The sequence below is a fragment of the Lycorma delicatula genome, chromosome 1 (genome assembly GCF_047948215.1).
Source record: "Lycorma delicatula isolate Av1 chromosome 1, ASM4794821v1, whole genome shotgun sequence".
In the NCBI taxonomy this organism is placed as follows: domain Eukaryota; kingdom Metazoa; phylum Arthropoda; class Insecta; order Hemiptera; family Fulgoridae; genus Lycorma; species Lycorma delicatula.
Window position 1 is genome coordinate 208,294,265 of NC_134455.1, and position 27,829 is coordinate 208,322,093.

Genomic DNA, 27,829 nt, shown 5'->3' on the forward strand with positions numbered 1-27,829 from the left:
GTGTTATACACCGCAAATGAGGAGAAATAATGAGTTTACAAATGTTGCTTAACAGCAGCCGCAGTATGCAATCAGCACGCATGACATTACTGGAAGGTGCACATGCTACTGACACCCAAAAATGCTAATAGCAAACTAAGAAGCCACAGAAATCTCTGGAAGGCATCCAAGGGACCAGAGATTTCCAGAACAGGCCAGTCTCATCCATGTTGAATATGGTTTGGCTGGTATAGCCACCATCTTCTATCGTAGCTTTGAGTTTCTCTGGATAGAGTGATGCAGCCTTTTTATCATTGCTTGCCTATTCTCCACTTTCTGCAATGCTATGCCAATTACAGCGACTTTTGAATTGGCTGAACCAACTTACTAGATTTAAACATTTCATCTTTAGCCACCTCCACAGCTTCTTTTGATCTCTCAAAAATCAACTTAGCTTGAGAGCCCACCATGTTCTGATCAACAGAACAATTTTTCACACTTACATGATTATCACACAATAATTTTAACATTGTTTCCATCTCAGCGATAATACCATGACATTTACGAATGATGCTTCAATTCAAAGGTGGAGCATTTTTCACAATTTCAAAAGTTTTTTCTTTACCTTTTATAATTGTTCTGACTGTCGATTCCAGTAGATCAAACTTCTTTGCCAATTCACAAATTTTTATTTTTGCATTGACATCTTTGTTAATGTTAAGTTTACATTCTAAAGATAATGTGTTTCTTTTCTTTTTTGATCCAAAAGAATCAGTTCTACTTTGTTTGGATGACATAGTAGAGTCTATCAAGTCTTCGTAGATATAACGAACACAAAATATAAAAAACACACTAATAACACACAAACACAAAATAATAATTTATAGCTATGCGTTGACACCACGCAAAACATGTCCAACCATGTCGTAAGCTGAGCTGAACTGAACACTAGTGCAAGCAGAATGGGGAATTGAGTTTGAATTGGAAGATTAAAAAATTGCATAACTCTGGATCAACATAAGATGGGGTAGCATAAGTCGGGGTATTATTGTATGCTAATATTATAGTTCTTTTTACAAAAGGAATCTATCATATGACATAGCTAATTGAATATCAATAGCTTCTTTTGCTGGTTCTGTCAGAAATGTTTGATGCTGTATTGAACCACTTCACTGATTTTGTCAAACATAAAAAGTATGCCTTGGTTTCAGGATAAACAATTTTTGAACAAGTAACTCATGACTTTGGAGTCTAGAATTTTTATTGGGATTATTATTGTTAAGATTAATAGTCTAGGATTTGTTAAATCTAAGACAAATGAGAATGATAGGCTTGATTTTATGTAAATAAATTAAGGGTTGGAGTATGATACAGATGGTCAAGAGGTTTAGATTTTTGCTCTCTTGATTTCAGAGAGTAATCAACCAAAAGGTTTTTTTTGTTGAAATCAGTAATAAAGCAGTTCCACAATTCTATTTTAGGCCTATGTTATTTTTACTTTATTTTAATGACACAAAATCTACTTGTAAAATGGTAGTGTTTCCTAATGATATCTGTGTATATGGCCCTGAAAATAGTACTGTAAAAAATAAAATTGTCAACAATTTATGTGGCATACAATACATTAGCTAAAACATACATGAATTATATTAAATGGTGATAAGTTAAAATTGAAAATATTGACTTAACAGTTCAAGTTTTTTTTAATTGCCTTTTAAGTCTTGATCAGAAATTTCAACATCTAGCATATTCATCATCATGTTTAATTTTCAAATCACATGTAAAAATTAAACAAAATTATTTAAGTAATTTACTCATCATGTGACTTCATTTATGTATTGTTTTAACATGTTTCTGTTGAAACATGTTTGAAACCTGAAGATGAAACATGTTTTATGATCGGATGTATTCCTCTTCATGAGATCATCAAAACATTAATATTAATAAAATCACATACTAATAAATTTTATATTAATTTACATGTAAACTCTTGAGAATAGACCTATAGACTGATTTGAATTGAAGTGCTTTTTCCATAAGTATAATGTGAAGTTAACAGAGTGTTAAGATTAACAGTAATATTATTGTTATATGCAAATCTTTTTAGATTACAGAAATCAATATTATACATAATAAATAAGCTGTAGAACATCTTTTAGACCTTCATTACAAAAGATATTCACTAATTTTTCAGGCTATATGCATTTTTGAAATGGCTGTTTTTGTTAAAATTAATTTACTTGTAAAACCTTTTCCTTGCACAGTTATAGATAATTATTTTTTTATACCAATATAAATACTTACATATTGTTATAGGCTAATTACAGGACAACAGCTCAGGAAGAGAGTCCATTTTATATTAGAAATCAATCACTTTCATAGAAAATAAAAAAATAATTCAAACAATTTTAGAAAAGATTTAAAAAAGGGATTTTTATCACCAAGTATTCCATGCAATATTGAAGAATGTTTAAGTTCATTACCAAATTTATGATAATTTATTTTTAATTTTATACTTTTTACATGTTAATGAAAGTTAGTATCTGTCTTTTAGGCATGGAATGCATTGGAAAGATTGCTCCCTTTACAGTTTCTGTGCTATAATTATAATAAATAAAATGAATTTTTTTTTTCGCAGTGCAGATGGTAATTATGAGGTAACACTGATGACAAAAGCCACTTTAAAATATACTGGTGAAGTAATTTGGAAACCACCTGCAATCTACAAGTCATCATGTGAAATAAACGTTCTTTATTTTCCATTTGATGAACAGAGTTGTTTAATGAAATTTGGTTCATGGACATATAATGGCATACAGGTAATGTATTTCGAAAATGTTTAATTGGTTATAAAGAAATAAATAGATTAAATATTAAAATTAAATAAATATATAATAGTAATAGTAATTATTATTATTAACATATGAAATTATTATTTTTTAAAAATATTAACCTAAAATCAGCTGAAATTATGGAGCATTGCTAGTATTGGTCTCTGTGAAGGAGGTTGCAAGAGCAACTGTAAATTAAAAAAAAAATAAAAAAGAGCATGTGGTGATTAACATTATAAAGTAAGTTATGACTGGTATGACTTCAACCCACTTGCATAATAAATCTAAATCAACAAACTAAGATTTGTTGCTTCTCTTCATCTTGACTTTTATGATTTTAAGAGAACATTTTACAATATATGATAAAACATATTCCAAGATAAATAAATAATTAAGTAAATCCCTACCAGAAATTAACTCAGTTTAATATGCAATTTATACAAATAAAATATGTGTAAATAAAAATAAAATTGTACATAGAATATTATACAAAAAATTAGAATACATAAATAAATATTATACAAAAAAATGAGTGCTGTTAGACATAAGTGCTGTTAGAAGAAATCCCACAGTAAGGTTATGTCTGGGAATATATTTAGGGGATTTTAAAAGAAAATTATTGTATGTTATCACTTACACAAAGTTTTATATGGACACAGTATGTTGATGATATTTTCACTATATATAACCCGTTAATAAACAATGAACAATTAATAATATTAAACAAATTTAATTCCTGTAATGAAAATTTAAAATTCACATTTCAAATAGATAATAAAAGAATGCCTAATTATTTACATGTCATTATTGAAATAAACAAGGTTGAAAATTAACACTTGCATATTTAATAGCATTAATAAAACAATCAAGTATACACTTAACAGAGAAAACTTAAATAACCAAATAAACATCTTAAAACATATAGCAGTTGAAAATGTATATTTACTACTTTAATTTACAGAATAATTACCTTATAACCAAAACATAATAAGACACAAAAAGTGAAAACATGTACACATAAAGTATTTATTTATATACTGAAAACATTACTAAAATTTATAATAAAGAATTATTTAAACCAGCATATGAACCTAATCATTATGTTATAAAATATTTAAAAAACAAAAAAAAAATATTTAAAACTATGTAATGATTGTGATAGTATTTATACAGGAAAGACAAACAACTAGAAACTAGATTTCTTGAACTTTCATTGTAATATTACTCTGCCACAATGAAGATTACACCATGTGCATGGTATTATTTTAATGACTCAGCATATTGTTAAAGTATTTTTAATATATATTTTTTTTTAATGTACAATCTAATAAAATTTATTCAATCGTGACTGAGGATGCAGGATCCCATGAAAGTACTATCATGATAAAATTAAGATAAGAAATGTCTTATTTCAATTCTCTGTTCTAGGTGGTTTATGTTAATAGAATTTAACATACATAATTTAACAGCACAAAGGAGTAATATGAATCTTAAAAAGATTACTTTCAGTAAAATAATGTATATTCAATAAATTATAATGAAAATAGTTTAACATTTTTTTATCTAATTATTAATAAAAATAAATACATTAATAATAATCTTATTGAGAGAACTGTTAGAGAGAAAATTTATTGTTAAATAAATTTCTTGTCCATAAATCAGAACCAACCTTTTGTATTCTTTTTTAATTATCAAACTATTCATGTTTTATAAATTCAAAAAAACTTGATTTATTTGCAATTTCATAAAACAAAAAAATTGTTTTTTTTTAGAGTAAAGTAGTGATTAAAAATTCATAAATCAAGAATTTAAAAAATATAACAGTAAAAATTTTAATTTGATTGAACAGGGTAAGGAGTTTCAAGATCCCTGAAAATGATTTTGAAATTGTAATTGTGAAATGCAAAATAATGGCTTCAGTGTGGTGAACCAAAGTTTAAAATCATTCATGATATAAACTATGTAAATATTTTTACTGGTAAATTAACTGTTTTAAGGTTTATTACAATTTTAAAACTAAAACTATATAATCTTAAACTGGTTGAAGTAAGCTTCAAGATTATACAAAATTAATATAAATGGAATTATATGTTGGGAGAGTTGAACAAAATAAATATTTGAAATATAACATTTTTAAATATTAAAAACACTTTGTGGTTTTAGTATATTATGTTATTTATTGCTAAATTATAGATACATTATGACTGGCCACATGTCTTTTTATGTGTGACCATATCATCTCGATCATATTCAAATAAGGATGGTAAAATGGGAGTCTAAGAACATGATGCCCATGTTTTTTGCAAAAGTTCATCAGTGATTTTTTGTACTTTAGTTAATAATTCATACAACTGTAGTTTATAGAATCTTTGAACTATACAGAATATGAGTTTTCTCCAGCCAATCGGTCATATTTTTTCTTCTGGAATTAGAATCTGGTGCTTTATCAATACTTGTATTGTGATAAGGGGCATTATCAACAACTATTACTGACATTGGTGGAAGATTTGGAATCAATTTTTCACCCACCCATTTCATGAAATTGTCTATATTCATGATGTTAAGGTAGCTTTTCGAACTGACTTTCCAAGTTAGTAATGCGTTTGGAATAAAAACGATTTCTCTTCCAGCATAAATTACTATTATAAATGGTTAACTTTATTAATTGGCACATGAAATCCTTTAACAATACCATTACACTGCGACTTATTGAACAATGCAAACTTAAAACGTATGTTTCATCCAAATAAACAATTGTAGCATTGCTTTGTCTGTACTTAGCCAAGGTCTGCAAATAATCAATTCTCTTCCATCTGATATCGGATTTCTCAATTAAAAGTTTTCTGTTATTTTCAGTTTTACGTCATTTGAAACCTAACTCTTTCATTATTTCTCTTCTAGTTTTTGAACCAGTGTTCTTGAAATACCTCAAGCAGCAACAGTTCTTACTTTATTACTTACATTTTTGAATGCCAATTATATGTTTGTCATCAGTTAATTTACGTACTTCTAGAGCTTTTTTTTTCATAAAATCATAAATATTATTGATAATTTCATGTGCTTGACTCCTAAGTTTTCTTTTCTTACTTACGTAGTTAAATTCTGCCATAACAAACCGCACTAATAACACATGAACAAAAATAAAACAAAAAATAATATATTACAAAAAATTTGCGAAAAACAATAAGCAATTATAAAATACACAAAAACCCTATCCGAATACCTTCTCTCAACACAATATAAACTGGACTAAAGTTTATTTCTTTATGCACACATTGTGTACTACCAATGTCGGATATAAATTAAATGTAATATAACCGTGTCGTATATGTCTTACACCATGAAAGACATTACTGCAGGTAATTTTTTATAAGCTTGTACATAATACCAATCAAAACAATAATATGATTGGCAACGTGTATACGTTAAGTCGTCATCTTGTCTTCTCCCTGGTGAAATTCGAGGATTTTTAAGTTAATTCGTTGTGGTACTATTTTAATTTTGTAGTGTCTTGTGTTCGGAATTTGTTTTATTTCCGCTTTTCTCAGGGGGTAGCCTACTTTTTGGTTATTTGGGCTATACTGCAATTTCATTGCGGTGATTACCTTGTTTACGTTGTTTTTTTTCCGGTTTTCTTTATTGATTTTTGTCTTTACCGTTGTCGCGGTTTTTCGATGATTTTCTGTTATATATAATAGAATTTTTTTTTGTTTATTTCCCGTTGCCAAGGGAGTTTGTTTACTTTTGGTTGTTTATTTATCGTTTTGTGAGTCTGGGCGTTTTGTGCTTTGTTTTGATTTTTTTTTCTCTTATTTAACTTTGTCTGCGTAATTTCGTGCGCACAGGACGGTTCTTAAGGAGTTTGTAAAAAAAAATTGAAGGGATTTTTTTTGCAGCCTTAATTGGCTCTTAATTTATAGCGTATAGCGTGTCAAAAACAATTGTTATCGTTTTTATGGCAGAAACTTCGATGCCTTCTATCGAAGATGCTAAGGATCGCCATTTTCTTGATGAAACGACTACTCCTCCGGCAACTTCCGCTGAGGATATTGAAGCTCTGTACTTGAGAGGCACGGGAATGGGTCAAGCGGAAGGAAAGACGGGAACGCGGCGGCGCACTGGGGGACTTAGAAATAATTCTGGGCTCTTTTCGCACTAATATATTGGGGCACTGTACGGCGTGCAGGGCCTATTTGCTTGGTAGGCTAGGGCCAGGAAGACGCGTGTGTTGCCGGAGGAGAAAGTATCTCGTGCCATTTCTTCCAAGTCACCCTCTAGGAGGTGTTTTGCTGAGGTTGCTTAGTTCTCTGGCCTTCCTGTCACTTTGGTAAACGTGTCTGCAGCCCTCGCTGCCCCGCCGCGTTCAGCCAAAGGTGCAGTGGTTATGATTCACCCGGCTATGGGTGAGGACGGTTCTCCCATTATTACGGCTGATTTGACCGCTGCCAAGGTTCGCGAGGTGGTTAAACCACGCGAAGAGGGGATCTGTGTGAATTTCCTGCGGAAGATAAACTATGGTGGGATTTTGTTAGAGGCTTCGGATAAAGTGGCCGCTAAAAAGATATTAGAAAATGTCGTACTAAAGCAACAGGGTCTGACGCCGATTCTTCATAAGCTTTTGAAGCCCAAGTTGTTGATCTACGATATTCCTGGTGATCTTACTTGCGACGAGCTCACCAAGTGCTTATACGTTCAGAACGAGGTGGGCCGCCCGTCACGTGAGGAGTTTGACTTGGGCTTTCGTGTTTTGCGGGAGCAGCCTGCTACGAATGGGGCAAGCACTGGATAGTCGAGTGTAGTCCTGGGGTTCGTCATTGGCTGCATTCTACAGATCGTGTTTATGTTGACTGGGAGACTTGCCGCGTGAAGGACTTCGCTGATGCCTTCAGATGCTTTAAGTGCCATGCTTATGGCCACATCAGCAAAAATTGCAAGGAACAGCAGGTTTGTGGTCATTGTGGTCAGAATCACGCCTAAAAAGATTGTCCGAATAGGGAGTCGGTTTCTCTTGTCAGGCGTGTGCCAGGTTCGGTCGGTCGGATGCTCATGCTGCTACTAGCAGGGATTGCCCGGTGTATCTTCGAGCTTTGGCGGCTAGTGTTAGGCGTACTGACTATGGACTGTGAAGATTCTGGTTCACAGTTGGGGACTCGCCTGACCGAGATTGTTTATGATATTCTTTGGGTCGCTTGCACTTGCTGTCTTTATAATGGATGGTTCAAGAGAGCCTCCGAGCTGGCTCGTCATTACCGTCTAGCTCGCCCGCGATCGAATGTTAGATTTCAGTGTCGCCGCTGTGCTAGAACGTTTTCCAGGCTCCATGCTGCACGTTGTCACTTTGCGGTCTGCCGTGAGGCTGCGGTGTTTGATCCTTCCTTCGATTGCTCAGTTTGTGACCGTCGGTTTGGGAACCAGATTGGCTTGTCAACCCACAAGCGACATAGGCACCCTGAGGTTCGGATGGATGAATATTGGGGCCTTCTGCTTAGGGGGACCTCTTTCAGGTTTCGCGAGTGGTCGGCTGCTGAGACGGAGTTACTTGCCCGACACTTTCTTGAAGGTGGGTCGACGACTAGGTACATGACTTTCGTGCATCTCTTCCCACGAAGACTCCATCTGCTTCCCACGAAGCAGATGCGCGATAAGGTTGCGAAACTATGCCGCCGGGGCCTCTTACCGTCTGGTCTTTCTTGCCCTCAGCGTGGATAATTCCTTCAGAGCAGCTCTTCGATGGGAGATCGGTCTGAACTTCGCGGTGGCAGTTGGCGTCTTGTTCCTTTGTATTTGGTGACTCTCAAGCCGAGCCGTATTCAGACATTTGTTCTGGTTGGGCTGAGGATTTACGTTTGTCTTGGCTCGAGAAGGCTCATCTGAACCCTCTGGCTATGGATCTTGTCAAGGCATGGCGTCGGAACGAGCACCCAATGGGTGGATGGCTTCGTTGAGAGGGTAACGGCGTCTATGCTTTCTGCAGGTGCGAAGTCCCCCCCGGGGCAGGCCCGTTGCCTCTCTCATGCGGCGAGGGCAGGTCTCCGTCGGGGCTAAGCGTCGACGCTTTGCTTCAACTCAAGAGCTGTTTAAAAATAACTCGACTAAGTTGGGAGAGTTGGTGAGGAATGATAACATGGATGAGTTGGCCTTTAAACTTATTTGCCTCTTGCTGTGAAAATAAGCCAACTCTATACAGATCTGTGGGGTGTAGAGGGCTTTTGTGATTTGCGACTTCCTCGTGGTCCTCCGTCGGCTCTGTCGATGTTCAGTGTAGGCACTACTTTGCGAAGCCCGAGACCCTCGGGCATGTTCTGAGCGAATATCCCGCCGGTCGTGGTACAAGGATACACGACAGGTTAGTTGTCATTCATGAGCTGTCACTCGTAAACAACTGTTCGGCGTCAGAGCTGACGCTTTGAGGCCCGACCTGGTTATTTTAACTACGGGGAGGGCTCTCATCGAGGATGTCTCAGTGCGTCTGAAGAAGGGCAACTATTTGAATGAAGGCGCAGAGAAGATATATTCCTCAATCGTTCCCTTGGTGAAACGTATTAATGCAGGTTAGCGAGGTAGATATACTGCCGGTTATAATAGGGGCACGTGGTGGCCTGACAGCATTGACTTTGCGGAACTTATCGCTATCAGGTTTAGGGGGTTCATGTTCTGGAGGATCTCTTGCTGGGTGTTCTCCGGGTCTCAGTGCGATAGCGCACTCACACTTAGACCTACGTTAGGGCTTATGGCAACATTTTTAGTCTGTAGTGCTTTATCTGATAATATGATTTGCGAATCCGATTGTGTGGAACTTTCTTTGAAGGGAATCTTTTTGAAACTTTATGTTACCTTTTTTGGGGAATCATGGCGAAGGCTACTTCCAACATAGTTAAATCAACTTAAATGGAAAGAATTGTACACACATCAACATCAATGTATTGTTTGGGAGTCCATATTGTTTGTAAGTTGAAAAATAAAATAAAAGTAGTAATTACACAAAAAAATAATGTTTTGGGAAACAATAATATAATGAGATGTCAGCACATGACGTCACAAGCTCATAGCTTTACTGGGGCAACTATACTATACAGAACCAGCTTTTCTGCACCATAGCCTATTTTTTACCTCTACAAAATATTAATCTTGATTAATTATCAGGAGCAGGACTTTTACTGATAGATATCTGTATTAAATGTTCTATATTTCTCCACTCAGACTTTTCTGCCCAGAGTTCTCTACCTACCAGATCTGAATCTGGATACAAACTCCTTTCAAACATTCTTAAGCACAAACAGTCTGGGTAGTGCTCCTCAGCTGACTTGACTGTTCTTACTACCACCTTTGAGGAACCATTTTATACAGATATGAATTTAAATGTTAGAGGTAAATATAAACCATATATGAATGCATTTAAATTCAATAAAAAATTATTTCTACATTTTGCTCTTCTGGTTTAAAATTTTCAGCTTTGCTTTATATTGTTTCTACAACTTGTAGAACAAGTTTCTACAACTTGTTCTTAATTAGTGTTGTAGGTTCTCATTATGTGGATAAAAAGGATGCAGTCTTTCACTGCATTTCATTCCATTGGCTATAAAAATTTGGTAGAATAAATATCTTTGATGATATTTGTTGCATTGATTTATATGTTTCTTGCATATGGTTTACAATTAAAACACAAAAATTTCACCATATGCACTTAAAAATCATGTTACAAGATTTTTTTAAAAATTGTTGAAGTTATACAGATAAAAAAATTCAGTTTATAAGAAAATTCAATGATTTGAAACAGCCAGAACTAATATTAATTTTCAGGTGGTGGTGGGGTACTAGTAACATACCTGCTTACTTTCTGTCTCATTTTATCTTTCACTTGCATTTGTATTTATTACAATATCGCAATGGTGTTTCATTGTATAATATAATTTTCTTTATTCAAACTTTGCTCACTTCATTTAAAAAAAAAAAGATGTGTATGTGTATGTGTGTGTGTGTGTTTGTGTGTGTGTATATTTTTTTATACGCTACAAATCTTTAAGTAGTTAAGATAAATGTTTTATACTGTACAAGACAAAATTGTAATGAGTTTTAACTGTATCTGTCAAAAATAGAATTTGAAATCTTAAATATTTATAGCTGACTAATGTATTTACATGCATTATAATATATTTACAGGTAGATCTGAAGCATATTGAACAAGTTTCAGGATCAAATTTAGTACCAATAGGTATTGATTTAAATGAATTCTATTTAAGTGTTGAATGGGATATATTAGAGGTACCTGCTCGACGAAATGAAGAATTTTATCCTTGTTGTCAAGAGCCATATTCAGGTATTTTTAGCATTATATATTTTTAGCACTATACTACTAGTTTTTCTTTTTTATATTTAATTATTTGTTGCTTTCATTCTTTGTAAATTTAAAATACATTAAATTTATTAACTTTTTGATTTGTAATTTAAGATACATTTGGTGTGTTGATAACAGTCAACCAAAGTTTGCACTATTGATAAATGTTCTAGTATTTGGAATGATATTAAGAATGAAAGATAAGCATATAATTATGCAAGTCCAAGATTTAAGAAGCATAAACTTGGCATACTTTGAAAAAGAGAGAAGTTTGGGATGGGTTTACACTAAAGGTTGGTGATAACAATTAGTAGTATAATAGTGTTTGTAAATAAAGGATGAGCAATAATTAAGATAAAATATTATGATAAGTATTATGATAGATATATTGCTACAGCAGTCTCAACCCACTTGGGTGTCTGAATCCTAAATCCCATATGAAGAGATTAATAAAGGCAGTACCAAAGCAGGCTCAGCTTTCAAACATTATGCTGCAGTAGAGAGAATATGATGATGATGATACTCAAAGCTCAAAATGAAGAGCAGAAATTACAAAGAACAAATTGGGCAGTTCGGATACCTAAGGTAAGTTTGCAGTTGCAGCAGATAAAATCAAGCATATATATTTTTTGCATTGAGTTATGTCATTAGCTACTACAATAGTTGAATTTTACTGGTATTTATTGATATGCATGCAATTGATTAATATCAATTGATTAATCTCATCTTGATTATCACAATGCATTATGAGTTTACTTCCTTAAAGTTGAATTACTAAGTTTCCATCCATTAACAACATATGCCTGCAGTTGCACAATAATCAAGGAAAAGTTTCTGGATTAACCGATTTTATTTTATGTGCATATTTTAATTACTCAAGTGTGTAGTTTTGTCCAGTGGTGTAATATGTGAGGTTTTCATGTTGTTTTCTTGTTTCTTTATATGTTTCAATCCAATTTTGTAATCTGGGGAAATACTCTCTTTTATCACAAATAGTCAGGTTTATAGTTTCCAGTAAAATAAATCTCCATTTAGTCAAACAAATTTGATTTATCTGAGGTAACAAACAAGACTGCTCTAACTGTAATAAGTTCTATATAGCATAGTTTTACACATTAAAAGCACAGTTCTTTCTGATACAAATAGCAAATAAAAGGACTTCTCTTCACTACTTTTACAGCTTGTTTCATTGAAACTAGTCACTTAGACATAAAAATCATTTTGAAAATTTTTTAAATAGATTCTGTGGATGAATAATAAAGGATCTTTGAATGCTTTACAGGGGACCCACCTTCTGCATGATGAAAAATAGTTTTATTGGCAATTTTTCATGTTTCACGTTATAAAAACCAACAAATAATCAATAGGGTAAAAAAATTAATGCTGTAAAAATTTAATTTTTTTTAAATAATATTTTTTTATATTTTGAACAGGATCTTCCACAGCTTTGTAGCAGAAGTAGTTTTTATTATTTACTCACCATGGATGGACTACTAACAGATTTCAACTATCACAAATTAAACAAAATTAATGAGAATTTTTATTGTCAATTGAGTGATATTAGCATTTTTTATTTGTTGTACATTAAAATACAAGAATAAGTATAGTTTCATCAGTGGGGAGAATCACTCAATTGACAATAAAAATTCTCATTAATTTTGTTTAATTTGTGATAGTTGAAATCTGTTAGTAGTCCATCCATGGTGAGTAAATAATAAAAACTACTTCTGCTACAAAGCTGTGGAAGATCCTGTTCAAAATATAAAAAAATATTATTTTAAAAAAAATTAAATTTTTACAGCATTAAGTTTTTTACCCTATTGATTATTTGTTGGTTTTTATAACGTGAAACATGAAAAATTGCCAATAAAACTATTTTTCATCATGCAGAAGGTGGGTCCCCTGTAAAGCATTCAAAGATCCTTTATTATTCATCCACAGAATCTCCCCACTGATGAAACTATACTTATTCTTGTATTTTAATATACAACAAATAAAAAATGCTAATGTTTGAATGTTTAAATATTAAATGTTTAATGTTTAGATAATAAAAATTATGTAGCAATTAAAACAACTTTCCTAAAAATTAAAAAAAATATATATACAAATAAACAGGGATCCCTTGTCTTCTTACCATTAAAAAAAAAATGTAGTGAGCAATTATTTTTGAATTAACTTAATTTAAATCTCTAAATTTAAATCTTAATTTAAATTAACTAAAGGCTTAATTTAAATTAGTCTTAACTATATTAACAATGTTTTTAAAATTGTTTTTTACAACTTAAACTTTTCATGCCTGGATTAAAACTGTTCATAAAACCGTTATTTAACATGTCAGTAATAGAATGTTAATTCCAGGAAAGCTCATTCATTTTATATTTGTGTACGTTCTTACTGGTTTTTTTTTGTGATCTCATAATTGTATTACATATATATTTAGTTAATTTATTTATTATATATTTATTTTATTTGCTTAAAATTATTTTTATTTAATTTTAATTTGATTTTATGCCTTGGTGATGTGTTTTTATATATTTAAAAATTTTAACAATTTAATTTTTGATTTTAATTAATTTTCCATATTTTTAAATATTGTTGTAATTTTTAATTTAACTGAATAAAAGTTAAATCTATATTTATATACTTTAAATACATATTATGTAATGCTTAAAGTGTTTTTATTAACTGTTTTAGATATAACGTTCAACTTGACAATGAGGCGCAAGACATTATTTTACACCGTAAATCTGATCATTCCATGTGTTGGTATTACATTCTTGACAGTGTTGGTGTTTTACCTTCCATCTGATTCTGGTGAAAAGGTCACTCTCTGCAGTTCTATACTGGTTTCTCTCACTGTGTTTTTTCTACTGTTAGCTGAAATAATCCCACCAACATCTCTTGCTGTACCACTTCTTGGGAAGTACCTTCTGTTTACAATGATTCTTGTAACACTTTCTATCTGTGTTACTGTTTGTGTTCTAAATGTTCATTTCAGGTAATTAATCCACTTTTATGAGTAGTACAAAACATAACTTAAGTTTAAACCAATTATTTTTATTTAAAAAAAAAAACTTCAACATTTGAAAAGTAATTGAAAATTTTTAAAATAATGGTTTAAGTGTACGATGTGAAAAACTAATAGATATCTTACTACATAAAAAATGTTTATTACAATTTCTTTGTAATTTTTTGTTTATCGGTGAGAACAATACAAATTGTTAAATAGTGTACAGTTTTCTAGATTAGAGAGTAACAGCCGGTCTCTGTAGTGGGAGAGGTGTGTCTCATCCTTTTATCTCAAGATCCTGGATGCAAATCCTGCACAGGCATGGCATTTTCACACATTACAAAATTGGTATTTTATCTCATCCTCTAAAGCAATTACTAAAGGTGGTCCCAGAGGCTTAAAAAAATATATTAGAGGGTAGTAATTCTCTAAATATTAAAAAAAAAAAAATATATATATATATATATATATATATATAATTATCCAAGCTAGGAAGAGAGAATTCATTTTTTTAAAAAGGCAAAATATTTCTTAGAAAAATTAGATGTTCTACTTTTATTTATTAATATTCAATGGACTGACTTAAATCTACTTATTCTGGAAAAAAAGCCTATGTGCTCCTTTTTGCAAACTGCTCAAGGTCATTTACTGTGTTCAAATCAAGAATAAACCTAAACCATTTGTTTGTAACTCATTTTTTCACTCAAATATTTCCCTCTCTATTGCCTAATTTTCTCGATGACCTATATTGTGAAGAAGTAACCTATTGTATTTACAAACTGTGTTAGCTGCTGCTACTGGATATAATAACAATCATTTCTGTTATTCCTACTAGTACTCACTAACCAATACTGAAATACAAAATCATATATTTGTTACTTTATAAATAAACCAGTGATCACTTTACTATGTCATTCACGCTGCATTTGTGCATTTTCAAGTACAAATTTCAATAATACAAATCTGGCAACCAACACTGTTATCCAGTAACTACCAATAACTTTTTATCTAAGCTTTTCAAACACAGTTGGAATTGGTCATTAAATTAATTTCAGCTACTGATCAAATATGTTTATTTTTATTAAAAATAATAATGTTTTATTAGTACAATATGGCAAGAACAATTAAATCAGTTAACATTGATATTATAAATACATGTTTTTACTCTCTACGGTATTCTAACTGTAAAAAGAACTTCTTACTTTTAAATCTTGTAGTCAAGATACTAGTTCTAAAATAATGTTTAGATAACATATATATATATATATATATATGAATATATATATATATATATACACACACACACACACACACACACACACACACACACACACACATATATATATACTTTTCTTTATAATACAGTTTACAGAATAATACTATGTACAGAATAATACAATTCATAAACTTAGTTCATTTCAGAAGTAAGTGTTTTTAGATCCTAATCCATCATCAATCTTCATGAGAGTGTATTATTCGCTTAAAAACTAAAAAGTTGTTTTTGAAATGTCAGTAATATTCATTATCGCTTTGTAATGAACAACAGCCTTTTGAGAGAGTAACGAACAATACTGACATTTTAAAAATATGAATTTCTAGTTTTTATATGTGATTAAATTTTATGAAGATTGATGATGATGAGACATAACTTGAAAACATTACCTTCAGAATTGAAATGAGTTCATATGATCATATAAAATAAGAGCAAATCATAGAGTAAATGCAGTAAATAGTGTTACTACTTGTAAATAGTAAATAGTGTTACTTGTAAAAATCAAGCAGCATTGGTCACTACTGCAATACTGGGTATATAAGCATTCAGACCAAAGCTCTCTCAAGCCTTCTTCATGTCAAAGTGATATAATAACAATATCACCAGTCATCATTTTTCAGGAGGAATAAAAACAAACAAATTTTCCGTGATCTTTTATCTAATTTGAATTTAACAAAATCTTAAAGACAGGGCTAAAACTTTTTAATTATTATTTCTAATAATGTTTTCCTAGACCATTTCAAGCATAATGACAACAAAGGATTCTTTTTATTTTTTTCAATGCTACCTTTGTAAATTGAGAATAAAACTGATATAATTGCATTGATTGTAAAAGAATAAAGAATTTTTAATTGGTCTAAAAAAAACCTATTCTTTCCCTAAATTATTATACAGATTTTAGAGTATTTTTTACATCTAATAAAAAAAAATACATCTAATAATATTAGGACCTGTAAACAAGTATGACTAATTTGACGAAAAGATCAGCAAAATAGATTTTTTAGCTATTGAAAATTTAGCATCTATTTGTAATTATGCGCAGTAAATGTTTTAAAAAAATAGCTTTATGAAATAGTCAAAAATTCAATTGTTACTCTTCCTTCTGTTGTATCTTGCAATTTCATAACTCTAATAGCCATCTCTGGAGCCATTAATAGTAAAAACACATGAAACATGCTAAAGATTTTATGTATGCCAAAAAATGTACTAATTAATTTTAGACTAATTTTAGTTATTTTGTAAATCTGTTCCGATTCTAAGAGAAAAAAATTTAAGTCTAGCCTCACTTTCTTGTGATCCCTGACCACTAATGTATTATTTTGTCCATAAAATGATCTAAATTTTGTAATCTGTGACCAAGAATAAATAAGATATTATGGACTATACATAATATTTGCTTTAAATTTAATAACTCCTGAATGACCATTCCAGGAACCACCTTAAATTAGATATTTAATTTTATTCAAAAAAGAAGTAAAATGCCATGAGAGGGCTTTAAATCAACACATCCTGTTATGTTAAAATCAATTGCAAAATATTTTGCATTCCAATGTACAATATTACCTGTTTTCGTTCTGATTTTACTTTAATTTTAAGAAGTGGTGAAACAATGATATTTGTATGGTCCTACCTCATACTCATTTTGAACTTCTTCCGTCTTCAGACAAAACTGTAGCAGCTTTTTTTTATTTAGAATATTTGTTTTACCCAGACTGTGGATATGTTTTGAACATGATTTAAAATTAATTTCAGAAGTATAACAAAAGAGTGTCAACTGAGAACTCTTTAGCAAACAAAACCTGAAGAAGAAAGTTATTAAGTTGTTAAAAACATTTTTTAAAAACGTTTCAATGTTTCCCACAGATCACCTTCTACTCATAGAATGTCTCCTTGGGTGAAAAAAGTCTTTCTTCATCTAATGCCAAGAATGCTTATGATGAGAAGGCCACCTTATTCTCCTAGAGAAATTTATGAGGAAAATATATCTGATGCTGGATATGTTAATGAGGGTGACTTCCAGTAAGTAATATTTACATTTATAATTTGCCAATAGTTAGTTATATTTTCCTCTACTGGTTTCTTGTTACTGAGCTAAGAATGATTTTTTTATGATACAGGTAAATTAATGTTGAACCTTATGTTGTATTAATTAGTTAATAATGCCTTGATAAATATCTGGTATTCCTGGTTCAGAAGAAGAAAATGGATGCTATTAACTTTGAAAACCCTTCTCACACAGCTACAAATAAACCTTAGCATTATTAATGATGCTTTAAATTTACTAAGTGCTTAAATTTAATAACTCTTAATCATCATCATAATTACTAATGATAAATTTACAGATCATTTATTTGACTAGAAGATTTTTGATTTTTAATGTAATTGTGATTGCTTCAAATTATATAAATACTTTCTTTTTCAAAAACTATACATTTTTTAATATTTAAATTTTTTTTAGTGATCATTTGGTTTTTTGAATTAACACATGAAAAATAAAATAACAAAAAGAAACAGCATAATAATAAAACTATATTCAAGAGGGACCCTGATGAATCTCCATGATTGTAATTGACCTAATCATCCGTACTGAAAGAAAATCACAGAAAGAGAGAAAATGAAAATAAATATAAATTTTATAACAAAAAAATTAAAAAGGTTGTAGAAAAAATTAGTAATTATTAAACATCCTTAATTACATAAATATCCTGGTGCTTCATCCCTTGAAGAACCCTGGTCTCCTGTAATGTACCACATTCTTTCTGCCATATCTATCCATTACCTTTCTTCTTCATCTGTAATATAAAAATAATAAGATTATTTTCTGTTTATCAATTCCTTTTTTTCCCTTTTATGTTTTCATTCCATTCTGTTTTACCTGCCTGACATTCTGAGTCATTTTTTTGGGTGTCACAACAGATAATATTTGATTGGGGTGCTAACCTAATAATCAACCCAAATTTGTGGATCATGGCTGTTCTATTGGCATTAGCCAAGAAATCTAGATTTAAGACCCCTCCACTTAATTCAATTTCATCTCCACTCTTCTCTTAATGAAACAGGATATGCTGGCCATGTAAGCAGATTAATTTGCCAATTAGAGCAATCCTTGGCATTTAATGTAAATACCTACTTGACATCAGTGTCCTCCACCAAGACTGTGAAGCAGTCACTTAAAACTTCTTTTTTCTCAACACAAGCTTGGAATTGGTTATGGTGGATTTTAAAATAATAGACTATTAGTGATAAATAATGAAGTAATAAAATTGTCCGTTCAACAATATGTGATTTATCATATACTTTTAAATGGTTGTCGACCTCAGTAGCAATATAGTACCTTTTCAGCCTGTATCCAGAAACTCCAAATTCAAATGCTTGCCAGGCATGCCATTTTTCATATTTGACAAAATCTCTAATCCACATTACTATGCACAAGATTTGAGTTTATGTTGTGAATTAATCAACAAATAAATAGTGAATGCATAAATACTGATTTTTCAAAATCAATGATTTTGTAAAAAAAAGTTCATTAGTTTACATTTATTGCAAAAAATCTTAAAATATAGACTATAATTATAATAGTTTATTGTCATCAGGTTGTCTCAAGGGGGGTTAATATCACAGTACTTATTCTTGTTGTGAAAATACCTATTCATCTTTTAGAAAAATAGTTGCTGGGAAGAAAAATGTTTTAGTTAAAAACAATTTATGTACTTAAAATACTGCTTTGAAGTATTAGTGTTAAGATTTGCATATGGAATTTGTTGTATTTATAAACTATAAAAATATATTATATATGCATAATCCATATTTATTCCATAAACATATGGAATCTGCCTATTATAAACTAAATTTTCTTCCTGTTTCAGAGACAGTATATCAGAACCGTATCCTCTAGAACCAAAAGGCAGCCCTCAAGAACCCCGAGGTTTTGAATCAGTTGCTACAGCTTACACAACTGCTCTGCATGATGATCAATCAAGACACCAGCATCAAGCACATTCTTCTAGTATGGAAATAACCAATAAATTACATATATATATATATATATATATATATATATATATATATATATATACATATATATATATATATATATATATTTTTTTTTTTTTAATCTTCGGATCCACCATTAAGGTATTGCTTCAGAGGATGAGATGAATGATTAATAGCGGAGTATATGCCATGACCGACCAGGATTCGAACCTGGGACTTCTGGAAGAAAGGCCGAGATGCTACCATTCGTGCCATGGAGGCCAGCAATAAATTATATATAATTTTAAACATCAGTTAAAATTCTTACAGTTATAGTTAGCATTTTACCTTGTTCAAACAGGGCCTATTGCTAGCAAAACTGGAAAAATCTATGTACTACTCCTCACTTATACATTCATTTCAACTAAAAATTAATTTTGTACTGAGAAGTGATCATCTACAAAACAAAATCTAATAAATAATGATTTAAGTAATATCTAAACAATTGTTCAGTAGATTTACATAATTTTTTGTGGGATTGTTTCTTGATGTTACTCACAAATAACTCACACCAGGCTTGTTTGGAAGGTTTTTGGCCTGACACAGAGATGATGCAAGTATGACCAAATGACTATTTGTCAAGAATGATACTTTAAATGGCTTGCTATGAAGTTTCAAAAGCAAGAGAATAATTTCATGTTTAAAAGTACATTGTTTTAAATAGTTTAAACCCATTGGACATACAAAAACATTAGATTCCACTTGAAAGAATTATTCCCCTTGTTTTTAAACAGTAAAAATGTGAGCTGCTGACTAAAATGTGGATATACACCCATTCAAGAGAATTGTTTTGAGATCCCCAAAAACCACTACAGCCCACAAATTTGTTGCAAAAACCCACAATGCTCTATTAAATGATTGCTAACTGAAGGTACATGTGCTTGTTGGCAATGCAAACACCTCAATAATTTGTGTTATCTACATTTTACACAATTTTTTGGGTATGAGAAGGCCACTTGATAGATACATGGTTTTTATCAGCCAACCAAAAATGCATTCAACTGAACAGTTCTCAAGTTTACAGATTAATTTAAACAGAATTCCATTGAGTTTCTTTGATGTTTAATAGCAGTAGATGAAATAAGGATTTACCATTACACATTGGTAACCAAACATTGGGTGAAAGCCGGGTAAAGTGGGCCAAATAAAGCAAACATATTTCTCTCAGTTCTCCTTATCCACAAATAATTATTAGCCTTATTAAAAATCTATTTATGGGTTGTTCCTGAAAGTCATTAAGAAAAACCTTGAAAAAATGAACTTAATCCATTGAACAGTAGTTGAAATATTTGAAAAATTATGTTATTTTATGTTAAAGCAGTAATTATATAAAGTGATAGGTGGACTGAATGCTGCAAAAAACTCAATTCTGATTCACTGCTAAGAAAATCAATGAAAGCTTATTTTTTTTATAGGAAACTGTGTAACAGATGAGATTAGCCTCTTAACTGGACCTCTTATATTGGGAATGAACAGTTGGCTGGATACATAAATAGCCAGTTAAAATTAATTCTGGGCCGTAACCTAAAAAAAATGTTATAAACAAAACTGAAAGACTCGCTAAATTAGAGTAATATAACAATTAAAACTGAAAAGTAACACTTACATACCTAAATATATTAAATTATTATATTACCAAATTTTTATTTACTACTTCGATTATTTGATCATAATTTGGTATTAACACATAATATTTTTAATTAATGTAGTTGTACGATTATTTCACTATCTCGAATAATGCAAATGATGTAAGTAGATGGGTCTCACATCTTAGCATTATAGTATCCATTTAAAGAATAAAGTAAATCATTTAATTTTTCTTTCCAAATTGTGTTTAAAATTAAAAGTATGTAGATATTGTGTTAGGATCAGGACAAATGATGTAAATAATATTAGGAGTAATTAGATAATATTCTATTGGAAATGAAAGGAACTTTCTGAATCTGAAGAAATCAAGAAAAACTGTAAGAAAACCATGATCACTGCACCCTTATGAAACAAGTGATAAGTAATAATAAAATAAATAAAGATAAGTTACTAATTAATTACACATAATAAAGTATACCTCTGTGTCGGAATGGTTACATACCTTTACCTTTCATCCAAAGGTAGTTTGTTTGAATTCTAAGGAGATTTTATTAATAAAATCAGTACAGAAAACTGATAATTTTGACAGTTGTTTATGGAGTACATTTTATTTGATGAAAAAATGTTTAATGCTCTTTGAATTTATGTAAAAACATATTTAATAAAGATTAATAAAATTAAAATTTGTTTAAAGACTGCAAACTTAAAAATGAACAAAAATCTACCTCCTATCAAAACCAAGTTTGGTTTTGTTATTCTTATTTAACAATGTAATCTATTTTTAACAGATTAAGTAAAGAATATTTTTTTAAAAATTTGCTGAAGTAATATATATTTTTTTTTTTGGTTGTAGTGAATCTTTTTTTATTTTAAATGAATAGTCTTTAGATGGATTTTTAAAAATGTCAACAGAGCTCTTTTGTGTCTGCCAAACTGTTGTGATGTACGAAGTATGTTCAGAAAGTATTGAGAATTTTTGTTTTTTGGAAAGAATTTTATTTATTCATCCCCTTCAATGTTATTCCCTTCAACATAATCCCAATTAGATATTATACACTTATGCCATTGCTTTTTTAATTCCTGAAACACTTCTGGAACTCGATCTTTGGAATAGTGTTTAGTTCTTTCAGCTATTCGCTTTTAATCTCATCTATGCTTGTAAAATGATACCCCCTGTAAGATTCTCTTTATTTTTGGGAATAGAAAAGTCATACAGGGCCATATCTGGTGAATATGGCGGCTGGGATGTCATTACAGTGTTGTTTTTGGCTAAAAATTGATGAACAAGCAATAAATTGTGAGCAGGTACACTATCGTGGTGCAAAAGCCGTGAATTGTTTCTCCACAAATCTGGGTGTTTTTTTTGGATTGCTTCATGCAAATGGCGTTGAACTTATAGGTAATACTCCTTATTGATTGTTTGACCTTGCGGCAAAAATTCATGATGCTATGCCATTAAAATTGAAGAAAATGGTGAGCATAACCTTCACATTTGATCATACATGTCAAGCTTTTTTTGGTCATGGTGATCCAGAATGCCTCTACTGGGATGATTGAGCCTTTGTTTCAACATCATATCCGTAAACCCATGTTTCAACATCTGTTACAACACGTTTCAGTAGTTCTGCATTGTTGTCAACATTTACATTATTTAATGACTCCTGAGCAACTTCCATTCGCCACTGTTTTTGTTAAAAATTCAACAATTTTGGAACAAATTTTGCTGTCACTCGTTTCACACCCAGAACATCTGAAAAAATTTCATGGCATGAGCCAATTGATATTCCAACATTATCAGCGACTTCTCTGATTGTGATTGAGCGATCATTAATAATCATTTCTTTCACTTTCCATGTTTTCATCAGTTGTTGATGTACTGGGGCGCTGCTCATCATCCTCAACGTCTTCACAACCTTCTTGGAAATGTTTATACCACTCGTAAACTTTTGTTTTACTCATAGCAGATTCTCGAAAAGCAATATATTTAACATTTTTAAAAATTGCTACACTTTATTCCATTCTTATAGCAAAATTTAATACAAATTCTCTAATCCATTATTTATACAAATAAAAAATCGCCGATCATACCAAATTATGTGTTATCCTTTTGACAGCTGACAACATACTAAATATCTAGTATGGCTAAAAATGTACAAATACTTATCAGACATGTTTACCAGTACAACAAAAAAATTCCCAAAAACCAGACTAATACAACCTGCGAAATTTCAAAATTGTTGTTCCTTTTTGAACACACTTCATACATCATGAAAACAGTTGACTTGATTGGAGTACATAGTAATTTTTTTCTTCTTTTAATAATAGGAGATTTTTTAATGGAGAGTTATTTGTAAATATTAGCCCAAAGAATTGGGCTACTAATTAGGATTGCTTTCTCTGAAAATAATAATGATATTCACCACATCCCAATCCCTGTGAGGAATATAATGAAAGTGTTACTAGTAAGAAGTTGATATCTGTATTTTGATGGATTTGGCATGCTGTTGCACATATGTTCAGAAGAAGGCAACAGGAAACTCCTCGCTTTCCGTAATAAACTCTTCACTTCCTACATTCCTTAATAAACCTAGTATTGGATGCTTATTGTTGTTGAAATTAACTATGGTGTATTTAGAGTAATTTGTGACTCATGTCTGGTCGCTTAAAACAATTATGGTTGTGGCATCTAAAGAGGTACAGTATATGTTATTCAGCAGTGATTATACACTTAGTAATTTTGATATCCTTAAAAAAATGAATGAAATCTTGCTCCTAGATTGACTAGGTGAATTATTAACAGGTAATTTAAATAAGGCTGGAAAACAGCATCTAATAAAGGCATTAATCCTAGTAAAGGTTTTACTAGGATTTACTTTTATACGGATTTCAATACTAGATTGTGGATACCAGTGCTCTTTGGTGGCTGGGTTTCAATTAACCACACATCTCAGCAATGGTCGATCAGTATACAAGACTGCACTTTATTTACGTTAATACTTATCATCCTCATTCATCCTCTGAAGTAATGCCTTACGGTGATTCCGGACGCTAAAAAGAAAAAGAGAGTAAAGGTGAAATATCACTTCCATAAAGTTATTTGTAAAATATAATATAAAATTTTGTTTATTACACACTTCAAAAAATATTGCTTTTTTCAACATAAATTTATTATGGTTATTAAACATTTCTTTTCAGTGGCTGAATCTGAAAACACTCTGCCAAGGCAGATGTCACCTGATGTTTTGGCTGCTCTTCAGGGAGTACGATTCATTGCTCAACATATAAAAGATGCGGATGAAGATAATGAAGTATGATAATATTTCTCTACTGAAGTAGTATGCATAATTTGATAAAGTATATTTTGCTTCTATTTTTTTTTTTGTACACTACTAACCTAAATCAGTCTCAGGATAGTACTATGAAAAAAATTTATGTGGCCACTACATGACTTCCTTGTATTCCTATTAAATTAATTATACACATTTTTTTTTTTTAAATTTAAAGTACATAAAATTTTATTTCATTAATAATAACTTCTGATATATTTTCATAATTTTTTTTAAATTGTTATTATTGAATTATTATTTGTCCTAAAACCTTTTTTTACAAGAGAGGTTTATAATTATTAATAAATCAATATATTTAAAAAAGAGGAGATGAAGACTGGTTCAAACATAAATTCCAAATTTATGTTGTATATATATATAATCTACATGTTCTTTACTTACATGTAGATGTCATGTCAAAAATGGATATTTTCGTTGAAATCTGAAATTTTTCACGATCATAATACCTTCCTTTATTTAGTACAAGAAAGTAAAAAAGGAAATTAACTTGAAGTTACTTACTGTTTTCCAGCTTATTTCATTTTTTTTTTGTCTCCTTTCCAAAATCATACTGAGCAACCATTATTTTTACATATTGCTAATTCATAATTTTTTTCATTAATTTTTTTTTGTAATTTTTATTCAATTACATCAGATACATGTGTTTGGGAAGTATGTTTGTTTGCTCATAGCTTTCTATCTCAAAAATTGTGCACTAATTTTAAAATTTAGACAATTCCTCTTAACCAAAAAAATTATATTAATTTTATGACATCTAAAAAGCAAAATGGTAAATGCTACATACAAAAATGTCCATATGGATGAAGGCAGTTTATGCAAACAGTAATGTATTACTACTACATTAAATGAGCAATCATTCTTGTAGGTCCAGCAGAAGAACTCAATCTGTAGGAAACCACATTCTTTCTCAATGCCAATGAATATGCCATCTGAGAATGTTAGAATAGTTTATTATGATATAATCTAATAAAGTTATGGTTTTATAATTATTGTTTTCTTTTTATAGGTAATTGAAGACTGGAAATACATATCTATGGTTCTTGACAGATTTTTCTTGTGGGTTTTTACATTAGCTTGTATTGGAGGTACATGTGGAATTATATTTCAAGCACCATCATTGTATGATACAAGAATACCAATAGATCAACAACTTTCTGATATACCATTTAGACCTAATAACTTACAATTGCCTCATGAATTTTTACAAAAACATAATCACTAAAATGAGTGGCAGTTAAATTTTATTGAAGTTGTTAAATCTATGATAATAGTTATATAGTAAATAATTTGTGTAGGTTGTAACCACTGTTCTATTTATACATTTATATAGATATGATATAAAATTGTGTTTAAATGTGGCAAAGGTATTTGGAAAAAATTCTTTAATTCTTCATTTAAAAATGGAATAAAATATTTAAAATCTGTTTTGGACACTAGTTTCATGAAGTGTGTAGAACCTTTCATAGTCATGTATAACAAAAAACAGCATTACAAAAGTGCTATTCATTCTAACCAACAGGTCTTAATAATTAAAAGAATTCATTTATTAGTAACAGTATAAATTCTGATTCTAATTTTTCTTAATTTCTGCGTGTATGTACCAGATAGAAATGATTTCATGCATCAAAGAAAATTATACATCAATCCATTTTATTTGAAAATAATTTTTGTGCGATGGTTATATTAAGTTTTGAGGATAAATTATTTATGTATGATTTACTGAAGTTATGGTGTTAATGACCATTTGAAATATACCAGAAAATTTATAGCACAAATAGTCTTAGGTTGAGAAGAACAGAAAACTATTTAAGAACAGAACAGAAAAACTTTATTCCTCATTTTACATATTTGAATATGAATAATCAACTCTTTATAAAATCATAAATTTTCTAAGAATGATTCAAAGATTTGGACAAACATTTTTTGTGCATTTTATGTGGAATCAGTTTTAGATGTTGTGTACAAACCTTTACTCTTCTTTCTTTGATAGTAGTCTATGGTTTAAAAGTCATATGTTAGTCAAAAATCAAATTTTTCCATGTTTATCTTCTTTTTACTGAATATATATAATACATACATGTTAATATGTCTTTTTAACAACCGGGACCACCGTTAGGTTTTGCTTCAGAGGATGGGATGAATGATAACTTTTATAGCGTGTGAAAATGCCTGACCAGGATTTGAACCCAGGACCTCCAGATGAATGGCGGAAATGCTACAACTCAATATGTCATACATTTATATAGATTTGTTTCAATTGTATAATAATGTGTATATTTTTTTTATAAAAAAAAATAATTTGTATACCTATATTATCTAAAAGTATATTACATTTACTAATGAATTATTTTAAGATATTTATTTTAAATGTGAGATAATGGGATAATATAGGTATACAAATTATTTTTTTTTATAAAAAAAATATACACATTATTATACAATTGAAACAAATCTATATAAATGTATGACATATTGAGTTGTAGCATTTCCGCCATTCATCTGGAGGTCCTGGGTTCAAATCCTGGTCAGGCATTTTCACACGCTATAAAAGTATACTTTTAGGAAAGTGAATAAATAATTTGGAACCTATATAACTAAAATTTTTCGCGGAATGTGTTTCTACTTATGACTTAATAAAAAAATTGTTTTATTCTCCTGTTTTAAATACACAAATCACAGTTAGAAAGATATTTTTTAAAAATTCTGGAAATATAGATAATGGAACAGTTATCTTAGAAAAAATAATATTATTATAGTAAGAATCTTTCAAGATAATTAAAATATAATGCTGACAGTTCTGTTTGGGAATACAAGAATTTTTGTATAGATTACTTTTGAAAATTTTTTTCCATTTTTCAGTGAGTAATTTTCAATATCCATTTTTCAATAAATTATTTAACAATGAATCGAAGAGAAATATGCTAACATCAGGTCAGTTTTTAAGTACGTATGTTAATTAAATTTTAATTAATAAAGAGATCTTTATTTTAAATTAAACTTTTCACTTCGTCTTTTAAGTATAAAATATAGCTGTGTTTTAAAATACTTCATAATGTTTTTGTTGAAATTTATGATTTTAAATCAACAGAGATAATGAAAACACTTAAATTATTAAAATATTGTACAATTGGATTTTGAATTATAATTTTCATTTCATTCTCAAATATATCCACACCTATATCAGTAAAAATAAATAAATAAAAGAATACAATCAACATATAAAAATATACTTATGTAATTTAATACGATATAAATGAGTACAATATCATTAAGCTACAAATAAGTGGTTCCACAACATTAGTGGAACTCCTGAATTAATGACTTCTTTTATTAGAATACTGTATATGGTAACAAAATCTTTTGGTACCGTTTAATTAAATATTTTCAGTATGTGATATCTTTTTCTTTATAATTTTAGCATGCAAACTCTTTCAG

At 30.2% G+C, this 27,829-nt stretch overlaps 1 protein-coding gene across 1 annotated transcript in view; it reads left to right on the forward strand.

Moving 5' to 3' along the window:
• nAChRbeta2 (nicotinic acetylcholine receptor beta2) overlaps positions 1–26,683 on the forward strand; it is a 47,928-nt gene extending 21,245 nt beyond the window's left edge. Inside the window, exons 5-11 of the mRNA XM_075371241.1 lie at positions 2,618–2,798; positions 10,971–11,127; positions 13,840–14,143; positions 17,292–17,447; positions 19,295–19,434; positions 24,243–24,355; positions 25,401–26,683. Coding sequence (XP_075227356.1) covers positions 2,618–2,798; positions 10,971–11,127; positions 13,840–14,143; positions 17,292–17,447; positions 19,295–19,434; positions 24,243–24,355; positions 25,401–25,616 — 1,267 coding nt within the window. The 3' untranslated portion in view covers positions 25,617–26,683. The remainder of the gene's footprint in view (positions 1–2,617; positions 2,799–10,970; positions 11,128–13,839; positions 14,144–17,291; positions 17,448–19,294; positions 19,435–24,242; positions 24,356–25,400) is intronic.
• The last annotated feature ends 1,146 nt before the right edge of the window (positions 26,684–27,829 follow it).